The 18,149-nt window shown below is 32.0% G+C and overlaps 1 protein-coding gene across 1 annotated transcript in view; it reads right to left on the minus strand.

Moving 5' to 3' along the window:
* Positions 1–175: 175 nt before the first annotated feature.
* The window catches only part of Gfrl (Glial cell line-derived neurotrophic family receptor-like), a 238,459-nt gene continuing 220,485 nt past the window's right edge, over positions 176–18,149 (minus strand). Inside the window, exon 17 of the mRNA XM_089177345.1 lies at positions 176–6,686. Within this exon, the coding sequence (XP_089033471.1) occupies positions 6,453–6,686 (234 nt within the window). The 3' untranslated portion in view covers positions 176–6,452. The remainder of the gene's footprint in view (positions 6,687–18,149) is intronic.

The raw sequence follows: 18,149 nt of genomic DNA on the forward strand, positions 1-18,149 counted from the left end.
TATATTTTTTTAAATATATTTTATTGTGACGTTATCATCATCTTAGAAATTTCACTTCAAAAACATGGTCTTTTCAAAAAAATATTATAATATATATTATTTTGTCATTGTAAATTTGCTACAAAAAAAACAATATGAATTCTAGGATCATGTTTCAAGGATCTAAAATCATATATTATAATTTCACAGGCCCGTAAGAGCCCAATCGTTTATTTATCAACGCCTCGGCAACTCGTAGTCATCTGTATAATAATTTTTAACAAGTATTCGCTGCTTTATCAATCTTTCTTTCTTTCTCGCGCATTTTCTCGCACACTCACGCGTTCTTTAAATAATAATATATCGTACATGTTCACATTCACATAGTGGTATATCTATCTTTCGCCTATTCGTTTGTTTAATCTTTTATTTTTTGTTTTAGATTTCTTATCTTTCGCTTTTTTTGCAATTTCCATTTCTAAGCAGATTTTTCGAGTGCACTTTGACGTATTTTTGGGGATTTTTATTTTTATATTATTTTTCTCTTAAATGACACTGGAAGCGTTCCAAAATTTTTCCTTTTTTCTTTTCGTTTTTTTATTTTTTTGTTACATTCACCTTCTTCCGATCGACATGTGTATGTACATGTACATCGACAGTAGGTCTCGAACGTTTCGTGTATTTTAATCATTAGTTTATTAGGTACGTATTTCTATTGTGTATGTGTATTATATATTATGTATAATATGTATATACAGTCAACGTTACATCGGATTTAATTCTACGGGTGATTTAAAAATCGAAGAGATTCTTAGGCAAAGACGGATTCACGTATGTATGTTTTTCTCTATTCTCTCTGTGTGTGAATCTTTTTTTATTGGACAATACTTTTTTTTTATAAATTCATTCTTTTCATCAATCTATTGCAATAAAATCAGAATGGAAATTATTGGCGAACTGACTTTATACGCAGAACATTAAATCGAATTAGAATTATTTCTTTCGTAAATCTTCAAAAATGAATAAGTATAATTTTAAATAGAGAGAGATTATCGCGATTATAATCACATTAATTTAACAATTGTTTATTGACAACAATTATGACACATTACTCAGGACAGCCAAGATATAATGCGATCGATATTTCATCTTTTTCCCTTTTTTTGGAATATAATGAAATATAATTAAAATTTTACACGCGGTCGTATCTTTAATTTAATAGTCCTTTTCATTTGTCCATAACGAGTAACAAAGTTTTCGCGCGTAATTTTTTTTTCTTTTTCATTCCTATATAAACCTGGTTGCCGACTTTGCCCGATTCTCGAATAATCGCTCGTCTATAGGAGATTAGGAGCGATAGCGAGCACACGTTATAATGAGTACCAGAGTCGTTTAGGAAGGTTCAAGCATGCTTATAGCAGTGCGCTACTTACGAATATGTTTATAGATAAGATAGTCTTATAGTTTACAGTATACATTACATACGTGGCCGGGGTCAGAGAGTGTCTTTTAAGTATTAAAAAATATGTACATATATGTTTATATATATATGCATATTTATATGCTTCGCGTATTTTATACGTGTGGTATATTATGCGTATGTATATAATGCACATTTAGTGTACGCTTTTCTGCAAGTGTATAGGTGTAGGTGTGTTATGTAATTCACGAGTTGAGCTTTCACGTTTTGTTCTGTTTCATCGACGGAACATCTTTTTATAAAATCATCATCATTTCGATCAAAAGCCCACTAAATATGGATTTTACAAGAATTTTGTATAAAGACGATAACAAATTTATAATGTAGTAGTTTTTTGAATGAAAATATTGAAAGGAGACATTTAAACATCTCTTTCGACGATACAGATCTAAATAACAAAATTCTACCTTACTGACATATGATAATCGTTATTTATTCACGAGTTTACGTATTTGTTTCGTCGGTAAGGCAGGAATTTATAAAAGGGTGAACTTTTTATCTAGAACGGTTGTAATATCCTAAAAATTCACTAAAGCTTGCAGCTCGTGGAAAATAGAGATTTCTGACCCTTGCCACAAATGGTACCATAGTACGATAAAATGATTCGTTTGCTAGTAGTTTTCGATAATTACATGTGACTCAACATTGTTAATTAACAAATTTGTGTCGCTGTATAAGTCCTTTTCTTCCCTCCGGGCAAAAAGTGTCAACTTTTCTCCTGCTGTGCAAAACGAAGTTGCCGCTTTCCGCCTACGTCGAGCAAAAAAAAAGTATACTCACCATAGGCAGTAAATAAGAAAGCCTCAGAGCACATGTTTGTTGACCTTGGCTTCGCTTCGGACAACAATTACATGTGCTCTGAGACATTTCTTACTTTACCGCCTTAGTTGAGTAATATACTATTTTTTCTGGATATGTAATACTAAACGAGTTATAATAATGCACATCGAGTTTCACGTTTTGTTTTTTTTTATTCTTTTTCTTATTCTTTCCGTTATATTTTTTTAACACGTTAAAATTAGGCCAGACATCCAAATGCAATTACTATTAAAATGGCTCTTAAGTATTTGCAACGCATTTTGCAAACGAATCATTCTTTTATATTTATTTATTTTTTTTATATTTTTTATTCATTATATCTTTGTTGTTTGAAAAAAGCTTCGAAAAAACTGAATCTATGTGAAACATAGAGTAAAATCGCGCATTGGCTGGCCTTTCTAAGAGGCCTTGATATGTTCAATTGGAACCACCGTAGTTTGTTATCGCATCGGTTTTATCACCGTTGCTCTGTTGTGTTTTTGTCTCTTTCTTTTTCTTGAATTTTATTTTTTGTTGTTCTTGTTTTTTGGCTTTTTTTCGCATAGTTTTTCGAGTAAATTAATGGAAGAGACAACTTATTATCAAATACATAACATTGCGCTTTCAACGATCGCTTAATTGTGTGCTTTGTAAAATTTTCGTATAAATAATCTTTCTCAACTACTATACAAGAAATATTTCGTCTTTTCAGCATTCTCACGAAGCTCAGATATGATCGAATATGTTTTTAAATATAAACTCAAGAATATTTTCTTACTTCTTACTACTTACTTACTTCTTACTAGCACGTAAATTTAAATACAGGATGGAGTATCATTTTCTAAGTGATTTTAAAAATCAATTTTTTCCAAGATTTTTTAGTCTACCGTTTTTAGATTGTAAAAAAAGTTTCTTCCTTAAGTAAGCTTATGGTTTTACAATCTGAAAAAAATTAGTCTAAGAAATTTCGAAAAAGAGAATTATATTAATTTTTAAAATCACTTCGAAACTTATTAGCAAACCTTGTAGAAGTAAAATTATAGAATACTAAGTATGCAGTTAGGCCACAGATTTTTTGCTTAAGAATATCTTGCAATCAAGTGTTTAATTATTAATGTAAGAATTAAAAAGAAAAGGAAAGTGAATAGTTTTTTTTCAAAATCATTTAACGATAGAAAAAGCGTACCATTTTTGCTTCGTGAAAATAACTCATGTTACGTCGTATATCGTTAACAGAGATACTCCGCTTTGTTTAATTAACAAATAGCATTATAAAGTACACTGTGGTATAGTGCGATTATCTTATTTTGTACGAGTAAATATATAAGATAAAACTACTATACAGTTCTATTATACAACGAGAGAACAATTGTTCAAAATAACGTTGAAGGATATTAAAAATGAAAATGATTAAGTCATTTCAGTGGATATAATGTAGTAGGATCTTTCGATGTCGTGTTTTGCTTGAGCTAAGTGAAACATTTTCAAATTGTATTTGAATGCTATGATTAAAGACAACCAAAATTCAATATAATACTTGCCCTTTTATTTTGTTGTTGTTAAAAGGTTCAAGCGTATCTATGCCTTTTTAAATTATCGTAAAAATATGTGTTCAACAACAATTCAGCAATTAATTACAACACAAACGAGCTTTGTTTTGTTTCACCGACCTTGATCATTTACGCGTGTTATTTTTTTTCGTTTTCATTTTTACGAACGCACGTTTGGTCATTCCAAAATAGATCGTTTTAGACGATTGTTCGGATACCAGCCACGAAATTTTTATCTATTTAACACCTACGCAAATATTTTCTTCTCATTGTATTTGAGTGTGTTTATGTGTAACCGTGTGTATGTATACATAACATGAGACTTACACATTCTATTCTTTTGAGCAATGTGTTAGTGGATCATAAACTTTATACATTATTGCTTTTCCGATAGCCACGTCACGTACATTCAATCTCGCTCGCGTTCATCCCAGCTCTCTTCTCATCAAAATCAACGCATTGAGCCTGTCGAGTAGATTGCAATATTGTGCCGTGTATTGTACTCGATTACAATTACAACTTATATATCTATATAGAACAGAAGAATACGTCTTTAACGCTTTTCCCTGTATAAATTAATTATAAATGCATCGAGATAATTCAATTAAATGTTTTTTTTTTTTACGAATTACTATCGCGTTGATTATCTATAAATAATGAAAGATTTCTCTTAACGAGTGTATAACCTGGTGATTGCTTAAAATTCAGATAATAAAATGATCAAATAAAAAAGTAATTAAACAAGTCTTTGTGCATAGGGTTTATCTTATATATACAGTTGGGATGATCGGGAGTAGAATAATATTTTTCTATCGCATACATTCATATATTCTCCTTTGCATCAAATATATGCCAACACGATTGTACACATAATTAGTTAAGTTTCTAAATTTACGAATTCTTCATAATAAAATTAACGTTTCACTACAGCGCTGAGTATTCATATACAAACGGTATTATATCGATGTTTGTCAATTGGGATACTCACAACTATGCTTCCATCGATGGCTTCATTCCTTAACTGTATTAATTTGCATACTTATATTCAATATATGTTTTATTTATAATAATAATAATAATAATAATAATAATAATAATAATATATATTTTTTTTTGTATATATGTATACTTCGTTTGTATATAAGTGGATTCGTTTTCCTTTTCTTCCTACGTCGTTACTTCATTGATTTTTTTGCTTTTCTTTAATCGTGGGATATAGCAAATTCTCGCATTATTTATTAATGTCACACATTAGATACAGCAGCTTAGGAAACTTGGAGCCACCATTTTGAGAATAATAATTATTCGATACTTAAAACGATGGTTTTAAAATTACCATTCGTATTACAATCTCAATAGCTTCTCTTTGTCTTTACGTCGTAGTTTTACTACTTCTATTTTTTACACCTTTTATTTTATATCTATATTAACAATCTATAATTCGATCTACATCATTCGGAATCTCATAAGATTGGCCTGAAAACGCGTCATTTTTGTTTCAGGTATCAACTTTAACAAACACACCTAATGGTCCAGTATGGTAGGAGATTTCCGATTAACTCATTATACATATTAATAATTAGTGCTAGTCATTTACAGACTCTCCATTTCTTTCTCTCTCTCTCTCTCTCCCTTTCTCTTTCTTCTAATTCATTCAATTTATACACGCGAAGTCATTCCAGGCAATCGAGAATCGTGGTTGATTTTATTTCTGATAATAACACAAAATCGTCTATGCATACAATAAGGAATTTATCGAAATTTTTAAAAATCAGAGCTTGAATTATAGTACCATGTTGTAGTATTACTTTATTGTGGCCAATACGACTAACGCGATAGAATTTTATATTAGCCAAGATCATTTGGAAGAGAATGTAATATCATCGCCGGTCCAGCAGCGAACTATGGTATTATATTTGGATTTATGCTCATTTTTTATATACGTGGGTTATACTTTTTATTGAACATAAAATATATTATATATCAAAAAAGCACGTTCCGTATCGAGGTCGAACAGGTAACTGCAGCTGTTTCTGTATGTTCGATTTTGTGACAATGTAACTATAAGTCGATTTTGCTATTCTATTTTCTTTTCAATCAATATCTTGGAGAGATCTTCAACGTGAACAAAAATAGACGTCGTGGAGAAACGTAAAGAAAGAAAATAAACTTTTTCCCATCTTTTGTCGTCTTCTTTTTACATCACGTAGGTATTTCGCTAAGACATTTTTCTTATTACGATCTTGCTGCAATTCCACCACGTATACGATATTTGTTTCTCCATAATCTACTATATGGAAAGTTACCTTGCTTAGTTTTATATAGTATCATTTCGATTCTCGATTGTAGGAATAAGTTTGAAAAGTCAGACAAATAGCGATTTTGTATCTTTTTAGGAAAAGATAAATTAAATTTTCTTACATAAACATACTCACATACACACAAACACACACATACATACACTCATGTATACGTTCGTACAGATGATACTTGCATAAACGTACATTCTTTTTCATTTTTTCCTTATATCTCTTAATTATTTTCGACACTTTTTCATGTCCCTAGATCGTCGTCGATATTTTAAACACTCGAAAGCTTGAGGTTCTTCTTCCCCTTCTCATCTCGGATAAGCAACATTATCCGTGTCACGAATTGTCGACGAGATACGCCGAAATAGACGTGAGAATGTTGCACGCTAGGAGTACGAGAATAAGGATTGAACTCGATGACCTTGACACGCTTCTACCACCGTTGCTATAGGGTAATTTAACCGCAACCTCAGCCATTTTGAATATTGAGAGTAAGGGATGCGTGTGAACTTCGTGATGCTTATTATTGATCTTGCTGCTCAAATCCTCCAGCATGGAAGCGCATTCCTCCTAAAAAGAAAATCATTTCATTAAATGTACAAGTATTTATCGAGAACTAAAATTGAAAATTTGAAATTGAATGATTATATAATAATCATACTTTTTCCACATAATATAACATTTATATATTAATTTTCTATTCATCATTTAATCTCGAAAGTAATTCGGTATACGCATACTTCGCAAGATTTTCAAATACAATTTTTTCCAAAAATGCCACTTTTAACGAAAAAATGTTACATTTTTTTGTTAATCTATTTTTATATTTAGTATTATCTCGTTACTTTGTAAAAAAGTAGGAAAAATTAATATCTCCAATGAAGTTATTCAATAAAATTACCCTAGTATTCATTCGACGATAACATTTGGGCGATCAATGTTTTCTTAGGTCACGTTACTTCGCGAATTCAACAACTTGAAACATAACACCTAGTAGTTACTCGTGGAATCACGGCATCGATTTCCATTATCAACTGTCGCTATCCTTTTTCATACCTTTCAACTCTTTAATTTTTTTTTTTTATTTCCAGTCTCTCCTCTTTTTTTTCTCTCTCTCTTTTTATCCTGTTCTCTTCTCGCTTTGAAATTACCTTCGGCTCGTTGAATCTTTAATTTCCGGTGTAGGATAGAGAAACTGAGGCCAGAACGATTTTTGGTGATATTTTTCGTTGGTAGGAAAGGGTGTGCGAAGGGGAGAAGGGTACTGTGGGGGATGTACGCGACACACATCGTGCGTCACGTGGCACGACGAGATTTCAAAGCGTAGAAAGTACGCGTCAGTTCTTCCTCGTTCTCGTCGTCATCCTCGTCGTCGTCGTCTTCGTCGTCTCGTCGTCGTCGTCGTCGTCGTTCTTGGCGTGCTCATTCGTTTTGTAAAAATCCTTTGCCGAACGTCGGATATTCAATGAAATTAAATTCCCTTTTCGCCTTTTCCCCCAGGAATCGAATTTTTCGTAGATAAAGATAGATAGAGTATTATTGGTAACATGATTCCACCGTAATAGGGGTATCCTTTATTCTATTTTATTCATATTACTTTCAATATTTTATTCCGAAATGTCTATATAATATATTTTTTTTATATATTATTATTAATACTATTTCAAATACAATTTCGCGATTTTTCGATGTGATTTACTAATTTTTTTTGTAACTCATTTTAACCCCATAATCATCGAAATGATAATACTTTACAAGATATTTGACATTTTAACAAACAAACAGAAATTAAGTATTTATTAATATGTTTTTTTTTTTAGTTATTTCTTATAGATTGTAGATTTCTTTTTTGTATTCAAAATAATTTTTTCTATCACTTTCTTTCGTTTGATCCATAACTTTAGAAACATTCGATATATATGAATATAATTAATATAATAGTTATATATTACAATACATACGTATATTTATAAATTGTTTTTTCTCTTTCATTATTATTACGCTAAAAATTTTATAGACTATATATTAGTCGTTCTGTTTGATCTCATTATACGGTATGTTATTTATTAAACATATTAATGTATACAACTATGAGGATTGCTCGAGGAGAAATTCATTGGTCAGTGATTTTAAAAATTCACTATGACATCGTCGACAATCGCATTATTCCTATATCCACGCATTCGCTTTTATCCTGTAATTCAATAAAATGCTAGCGGGGCAATAACAATCCAAGCAGGGGATTCCGGCGAAAACCCAAAGCTATAATTCATTTTACATATCGGCTCGCGCTAATTGCCACCGGTTTCGAACTCCTCCTTCTCTCACGTAGCGTGTTAATTATCGAACACGAGGATCGACGATCTTGCGGCCCGGTGAGAAACAGAGAGAGAGAGAGAGAGAGAGATTAGTTCAATTTTCTTTGTTACACGACATTCTAAATCGTTGACGATGCGACTATCACGATTTGTTCGATTAAGATGGAACATTGTAATTGAATGCCACGATACAAATTTATGTATGAAATTGTAATTAAATCATATCTATAATAAACTAATCTAACAATGATTAAAAGGGAATGATATTTGCATATGTTATATACATATAAACATTGGAGATATACGGTATATAAAACAACAATTAACAATAAATGGTAGACCATTTAAAGGATAGTATTTAAAATAAAATTCATCTAAATTACTTATCTACGATACATGAATAATTTCACTTTACGTAATAGGTTACAAATTTGCACAATAACTTTCATATTTAACAATAAATATCTTTATCTATGGATCGTATAAATAGTTCTACATTTTTTAAAAAAATATATTGAGAACTATCTCATCGAGTGTTGATACTTGAAATATTATCAATAGATACTTACATCCTATCTATTTAAATAAGATTTAATTAATGCGATTAATGTAACCTCTAAGATTATAAGTTGCTTTTCGCTCTAGAAAGTTTTCTACCAAAGATCGCGATCCATGAAGGAAAGCTTGTATACGAGAAAAGGGAGCAAGAGAGAGAGACAGAGAGAGAGAAAGAGAGAGAGAGAGAGAGAGTGAGAGAGTGTTTACCATCGAGTCACGGTTTAATTAATACGGGGCTGCGGCATACCGACGGAATTCTGCGGAAGCTCGATACCCCGGTATAATTTACGAACGTTCTCGTCTATTACCGTTAGATTCCTTTTATCGATATAATACAGCTAAATATTTAGATGCACACGTAAATAACATAGTTCCAAGGAAGCAAAGGTGAAATATCCTATAGAAACACTTCGTTGACCAATATCAAGAGAAATATTTCTAAATTGAATCCGATAGTTGATCCTATCCTTTGAAGAAGATAATTTCTTGCTAAAATTTGTATTTTATAAATTGGATCTTTTATCCATCTATCTGACTCGATAAATTATTTCGTAGATTGAAGATCAACATGAATTCATTAAAAAGTGACACAATATGATGACTTAGATGTAACTTAGAGAAAGAAAAGGGACAAAAAGAAAAATAAAGAAAAAGAGAAAAAGAGCGAGTATCTATCTCAAGGGAAAACTAAGGATCGTACTGCTTTCCAAAGGAGGGAATAATGTTCCTGATCCACAAGAGAATTCTGAGAACTAATACTATTTCTCTTTCTCTTTCCTCTTGAGAAATCGATCTACGAAGCAAAGGATCCTATCTATATACGTTTGAAGATACGTGAATGAGGAACCGTTATAAGATGGCATCGCGATGGTGTGTCTTAACCGTTGTTGCAGGTGCATCCGCGTTTCTCACCAGACAGGTAAACCATTATCTTTCTTCCTCTGACAGAATCCCTTATTAATGGCCGGCTAATTGGATTTCTCAGGAGAGAAACGATTAGGTCAACGTACCCTTGTATGCGAAGATAAACGGATAGATAGAGAGACAGAGAGATAGCCAAAGAGAAAGAGAGAGAGAGAGAGATAAAATTCGAAGTAACGAAGAATAGAGAGATCTGTTATAGGAAAGCGATGTTCCTTACTGACCCCCTTTCCATTTCATACCTAAACTTCGATTGAAAAGGAAGAAAGGAAGAGAGAGAGAGAAACAGAAACAGATTCTATTTGATATCTGAAACGATTATATTCGCAACGTTCGTTTACAGTTCGAAACGAGACCCTTTTGCGACTCGTGTCGACGGACAATCTTATCAATGTATAATGACGTGATAATGGAAAAGATGTACATCGACGATAAGAATAACTGTTTGACTGTAATTTTATCTTTTATCTCTTATTTTTAATCTCTTGCGTCTTATTTTTATCGTTTGTTATCCCCTTTCTTCTATCATATTTCTTTTTAAATTAAAACTAGTTTGAATAAACTTCTTCACATAAATAATTTATATTAATAGTACGTAATGGGTTTATCGTATGGTTAATAACGTAAGGAGAAGGAGAAAAGGGGGAGAGAGAGAATGAGAGAGTAAAGGTGGTGGTGTACAATAATCTTTTTAATTTAATATAAATTTTGACGATGACACGATCGGTTAGAAGATCTAAGCGGTTGGTAGTCTCATAAAAATCGTGCATTAGTGCCGATAGTAACTATAAACGAATATTTTAACGATCGCGTAAAAGAATCCTTTCATTGAAGAAAAGGCAACACTCCGACCATCTCTAGTATCTATTTAATTGATAACGACGTCGAGACTTAGTTAACGTTCAATAACATAAGTCTAAAAAAAGTAGTCGACAAAAATGAAACAGTATAGGGAAGAGAGAAAGAAGATGAATAAAAAAGATGACAAAACTGTGAGTCTACGTGATTACATATTTTTTAGCTAGTGAATTTTCGAGAATAAAAGAATAAGTAATTAAATTAAAATAAAATTAGAATTAATAGAAAATGATCGGAATCGTCACATCTATGAAGTCGAGGATTATGAAGGAAAAATATAAAAGAAAAATAACCTTTCCGAATCTATTTTGATATCATAAAAGTATAGTTATTCCCATTTCTATCGAAATAGAATCATTTTACTTAACTTTACTATTTAAAAGTATCTAATTATAACATATTGTATTAATATTTATTTATGTAATGTAATTTAATGCTCAATGTAATAATATATCTAAAGTAATTAATGTTTTTTAAGTAAATTTCATAAAAAAATAAATAATATGAAAATGTAATTTTTCCATTTTCTTCGCTTTATTATCTGTATATTTCAATCATTTGTTAAATGAATAAATAAATTTATTTCAACAAACATAACGATGAATTATTATTGTTTATGTAAATCTGGGATTAAAAGAGTTCGATCAAAGGTAGTAACGTAGAAAGTTACATACATTTTATGTCGTTTCATGCGAAATCACTGTTCCCATTTAAAACATGTAAAATAAGGAAGATGTGCATTAAAAAGTCTTTCCACTCGTTTCACAGGTTCAGACCAACCGTTCTTAAACTCCAAACCTCTCGTGACGGTGCAACGCTGTCGGACTGTTTAAAAAATGAAAGAACTCCCTTTTTAAATTTCCACAGTTACCTCGTTCTTATAGTCTTTTTGTATATCTTCTTCATTTCTGACTGAACAAAAGAAACGTTGTGGTAGAAATGTGCGCAGTTCGCAATAGTCATAGGTAGGTCTCTATTACTCACGAATAATTCTCTTATAAACTCGTTTATCTCGCTTTACGCGATTCGTATAATTACAAAAATAGTTACATTATTTTTGCTTACATGAATATTAATAACAGAAAAAAAGAAAGAAAGGGAAAAAGAGAAAGAGAGGGCTTATTATCTTTTATAGAAAAGTATAGAGCAAGACAGTATATCAAAAATATTAATATTTCTTTGAACACGGTTGTAATTTTGTGAGCTTAGTTTAAAAATGAAAGAGCTTGTTTTATTTTTTTTAGCTTATAAGCTTATAGTTCACAAACTCTCAGACACGTCTGCAAAGTTAGCTAAACGTGCTTTTCGATTTTCCAAATTCTTAAATTTTTTCTATTAACTCGTGAGGTAATTTGTTTTTTCTTTTTTCTTTAGAAAACAACTTTTTTCCTTCATATTGTTTTCAATCTTCTTCAGTTTTGTTTACCTATCGCAGTATCAAAAAAAAAAAAAAAAAAAAAGACAGGGAAGAAATAACATAGAAAACAGAATATCGAAATAATTTTTTTACTCGCAAAACGTAAAACTTAGAAGTATCATTTACTCCCACATATAATATGAAAAGAATTGAAGTGTCTTTTTCGTAATATAACATTTATACATGTCGCATATCACTGGTTAATTACCTTTGCTATGATAATGTAGCTCGCGTTTTGCACGTTGAAAGGTCGTAACTGTCATTTCCTTTGCACACCATTGCCACCCTCCTTTCGCGTTTCTTTCATTTGAAAATCAAACCCGTTCGTTCCTCCAGGCGAAATTAATCGAACCTCTCTTCTCTCCCACTTCCCTTCTCCTTTTTCCCTCTTCGATCCTCCTTTTTTCCTTCTCACTCTTCCTCTACCCCTTTATTTCAACCTCTTTCGAAGCCGCCTCTGTTGGATATCCAAAAGATAGAAGCGAATCGTTTCTGTTACGTGAAAGCTGCGTTCGCGTGCAACCGACGGCACCAAGAGTAGCACACTGAATTCCCGAGGGAATGTGCATCGCTATCGCATCGTGGAGAAAATATTATGGACTGTCCTTTAGTCATCTTCTCTCGATACTTACCAAGCAAATGTACTCAAATTGAAATAAAAATTTCATCGATATTCACACTGCGTGTTTTTATCTATGGATACGTAGACATGTATGTATAGATACGTATATGTGCATATATATATACGCATGAGTAACCATCTGATCCTCGTACAAGCAGTGAGACAGTGCACTTTACCAGATTGACTCATCTCTATTCATTCTTCGACTGCTTTTCACTCGACTTCATACTCACTGATCGTACATGAGATTCCCTTTTTTTTTAGATTACCGAGGATACTTGTATTAGATTAGTTTCGATCATTTTCTTACGAGTTATGGAGGAACAATTTTGGGATTATGAATGATAAAAAAGTTTTCTATGTTATTTAGAACTCTTAAGATCAATGTATCAATGACAATTTATGATTATTTTGTTTAAATAGAAAAAAATTTATTTCTTTTTTTTTTTTTAATTAATTATCCAAATTAGATTTGATAAAAGCGATATAAATAAATCTTCTCGATTTCTATATGTCTGATGCACAAATAAGTTTAAAGTTCCTATATTTAATCAATCATAACTTTGATTTATAAATTCAAATATTGTCTCTTTGCTTGGTGAGTTTTCGAGTGTCAATCTTAAAGTTTAAAATGAATTATACATATTATAGTTTGGTTATTCGAGTAAAATAAGTTGAAAAATAGTGTCAAACGCGATGACATGCGACAAACAGCGTATCTGACGTTGCATCATTTTTGCTTTTCGATAACAAAAAGAATAAAAACAAGGGAGAAAAGAAAATTGCTTTTGGGGATAAAAAAAATAGTGTGTACAGTTTTTGGGGGAAAGGTGCTGTTAAAAATTCTATCAAAAATTTCGAAATTATTTCGATCTCACCGACAATAAACGTGTTTACTCACTATTTGGTGAAATTCAAAAGGCTTTATATATTATGAATCACTGCAACCAGGTCAAACTAATACTCCTGACTACAACCAACAATAGTTCGTACGTTTAAACGACGAGATCGAAAGAAAAATGTCTTTTGCTGGCCATAGAGCGCGACAAGTCATTTTGCAGCACGTCGGAAAAGGGACTAAGGAAACGATTTATTCGTTTAGCTGGAAAGTTTTCCCCTATGTGGATTACCCACTGGACCTGGTATTTCCGAATTACCACCTTTTTCGATCGTTGCAACACTATATATAACTGATGCACACATTTTAGAAACGTGGAAGAGCTTCGAAAATTCATAGATAACTTTATCGAATATTCGAAAATAATCAAAACTAGTGGAAAATATTTCGTTAATTGATTCATTTTTTTACATACTTTAAAATAAACATTTAATTTCCTCAAAAAAAGCACAGGAAAAATTGTTATACCGAATATAATATAATCCATTGTAATCGACCGTAAAAATAATCTAACAATTTTATTTAACCTTTATTAAAAGGTTGTAAAACTTTGAAAATGCATATACGCAATAAAATGTTTTATCTTTATTACAACCGATTCTCGTGTTTTTCTTTTCTCAACAAATTTTTCACATTATTGTTATTTCATTACTTTTAAATCTATTTTTCGTTCATTACAGAAACGACTAAATAAAATTTGAAAAAGTGTACTACCATTTTTATGATCCAAATCTAATGGGGTATCAATCAATAACAAATTCATTTCTAATCGACTTTTGAGTTCTTTCATTAAGAATAAGAAAGAGCATTATTCCTTTGTAGAAACAATCATCTTCATTTTAGTGAATCGTTCGACGCGAAATTTATTGATATGATGAAGAATCGTGGCTTTGTGGATGTACTAACGTTTGTTCGATTCAATTGTTGACTATCGAGGCAACAGCTCGATAAAGCCAGAAGTAAAGTCCTACTCTCTTCGAGCGACGATATCGTCGACTTCATTGAGATAAGGTCTCAATGCCTTAATGGGTTCGACTAACGGATGCAGTCGCATAGTCTTTCAGCGTTATGTCGTCTCGTTCGAGCTGTCCATTCACTAGGAACGAGATATGTATTGTTTGAAAACATCTAAGGAACCCTTTTAACGAACAAATGGATTTAACGAAAATAATGCAGAAGTTATTAACAATGGTAAAGAAATATTTGTCTTTCGAATAAAATATTTTACTTTTATCTTACTATTATTAAATAATTCTAATAGATTATTAAGAATAATCATTAAATAATTAAAAATATTATACGAATTTACAATATTAAACAAATTATAAGCAATTAAAAAATGTAGAAAGTTTATGGCCGAATAAAAAAAAGGATTTTTCAATTTTGCTGAAACTTAAACATAGCTTCGTACGTTTATTTAATATACACGAGATAACAGTATATTTCATATTTATTAATCATATATCTCTTACGACTGGATGCGTTATTTTGTAACTAACAATGAATATATTATACTTATAAACGAATCGTCATAAAAGGCACATGTTGGATTTTAATGAAATTGTCGTTTCGTGGTACTGCTGGCGAGTTATCGAATAAAACCATAAACGACAGCTGTTACATATTTTAATTAATCTTTCCATTATCCAACGATTTCTCCTTTTCTCTCTTTCCCTCTCACTCTGACTCTTTCTCTTTCTCTCTTTCTCTCTTATTACAATATCGTATCTACAAAATCGGACAAACGTTTGATTCTACTTTTTAAAAAAAAAGTAGAATAGTATATCGTTCTTTCATTTCCTATTATCTCTTTAGAAGATAGTTTTTAAAGAATGACAACAAAATGGGGTCATAGGTTTGTATACTTATGTTAGATGAGAAATTCTTGAGAAGGTATACAAAAAAGAAAAAAATAAGAGAAAAGTGAAATGACTGAATTGAAATCGGATGCTCATTGAGCGTTGGCCTTAAACTCTTGCGTGCGCAAGAATCTTGTCGACTGTAACATTAAGAAGGAGGATGAAGGGGAATAGCAAGAGAAAGAGAGCATTGTCGATAATTCAAAGAGTCGAGAAATCAGCGACTGGAATGGAGTCGTGCCTAATTCGAAATCAAACTTTCTTCGGACGTAAATCGGTGAACGTTGTCGATCCTTCTCTCGTATTCTATGAGACAAATGGGACGCACGGTTGAATGGATGCATGATTCGTAAAAACGAAGAATCGGAATAATTACTGGCTTTGGGGAAACATAATTGAAACGATTCAGTCCGCGACTCGTACTTCAGTATTACTCCTATTATCGAGCGATTTCACAACCACTATCATCACTCTTTTCTTCCTTCTTTCTATTCTTCCTTTCCAAAAGAATCAACTGCGTTTTGAATACAATGTTCAAGCTATCGCTCGGCTAAAACCGATACAAACTTGTCAAGGTAGACATAATCTTTTTCCTTTTTTTAACAAAGTACATTAGACAATTTTCGGATTACATAGACGTACACTTAATACTTTATTTCAGTAGACAATTACTTTAAGACGAAAGCTCGTTGCTGATCTATTTATTTTTACTGTACTACAATAGAGTGTAGTTCATTATAAAGAATTTACTGATGTATTCGTTCAAGTTTATAATATGCATGCATGAAATAAGTGTTTCTCAGTAACTCTTAGTTGAATCTATTTTTTCGTTATTTTTTTAGGTTTATATAATAATTTTCAAACGTCCTCAATTACATTTGTAATATAGATTTCATTAAATTTAGACTGAATAAATTTCAGGTCTAAATAGGTTAAAGGAAAAGCCTATATATATATATATATATATATATATCAATAAAGATTCAATTTTAAAATAGATCGTGTCTCTTAATTAAAGTACTAATTAACATTTAAATATATATGATCACATATATATTCACATTATATTTATTCAATAGAAGACAAAAAATTGTGATTTAAAGAAGATACGATATAAAATATATTTACGAATAGTATAATGAAAAGTAATCATGTTAAAGTGTTAAGGAAACTCTTCGTGGTCGTGATCGTGGTCGTGGTCGTAAAGATCACAGTAGACGAATAGAACACGTACGGCAGGGATCCTTCGCGTTCGCGGTGAGCTTTTAATGAAAGATGTTGGCCCCATCTCGGTAGAGGGTGCATTTCGCTGACACTTATATAGGGGGCGGGGTCGAGATACTTAATTTGACATTCCAGTCCAGACTCTTTTCCCTTCGTCATCGATCTCTACGGACCGACAGACAGATATATACCCTAGCTAGGTAGAGCTACTACTACCCCGCGGTCGTTTTCCCTCGTTACTCGTCGTCTCTGTCGGCGTCGCGCTCGTTGCCCGAAGTTTATTGGAACGTGCTTAATTAACTTTCCAGCGGTGACTTCGGCGCCGACGTCGACGTCGTCGCGATTATCCGTAAGCCGGGCTGACTGCAGCATTGCTGGAAATCCACCTCGTTGAACAACCCCACCTTCACAACCACCCCCTACTATTCCCCTTTCCCGCTCTTTCTCCCAATTTCCACAGGCACTACCATCACCCAACTCCTTCCTCTTCTTCTGCGCTGCTACCTCCTTTCTCGCGAGATGCAAAAGCTTTCCGTACTACGTTCTCTCCTATAATTTTGCTCTCAAGTAACGGAGGAAGACTAATCGAGCTTCCAAAGCTCGACGCAACTTGCAACCTGCATAATCGTAGATTATAATTGTTATTGCATAACAGCAAATTCGAATTATGAATCTGCCGCGAGGCGACTCGACTCACCTCCATTAACCAATGAACTACTACCCTCTCTCTCTCTCTCTCTCTCTCTCTCTCTTTCTCTAGTCTTCTCTTCTATATACTACCCATACGATCAGGTACACACGTACTTTGGATTCGGGCATCGATTAATTTGTCCTTCAGGTTAGCATGATAAATTATTCTAGCTGTGTTCTCTAGCGACTAATTATAACCAATATGTATTTATGTATTGATTACATGTTTGATAAAGATATGAAAAAAGATATAACTCGTGTGCGACAAAGAGAATATAAAGAATAACTCGACGATAAGATAAGTTTTATCCATAACAATAAACAATATTTAAGAAGTCTATCTTATATGCATATTAATGTATATAAACGGAATGTATTTTGTTATACTTGGTATTAGAAAATTGGTTTTTTTCTTTTTAATTATTAATATAAAAGAATTGTGTTCTCTCTTTCTCCGAACATTCATATTTTGTTTCAACGTGGAAATATATTTCCTTTCTTTTTCATTTTTAACTTTATATCTAAGCTCTGGCGAAACTTTGAAAATATCCAAGAAAAAGAGATAGAGCTGATAGTAAACGAGCTAAGTTTAAGCGGCAATACATTGCGTCACCTCGTGATAACCCTTTCGTTATCACGAAAGGTACATTTAGGATTTTAAGATTCGA

The sequence above is a fragment of the Polistes dominula genome, unplaced genomic scaffold (genome assembly GCF_049000335.1).
Source record: "Polistes dominula isolate Pdom_NZ unplaced genomic scaffold, Pdom_raw_medaka contig_20, whole genome shotgun sequence".
Taxonomy (NCBI): domain Eukaryota; kingdom Metazoa; phylum Arthropoda; class Insecta; order Hymenoptera; family Vespidae; genus Polistes; species Polistes dominula.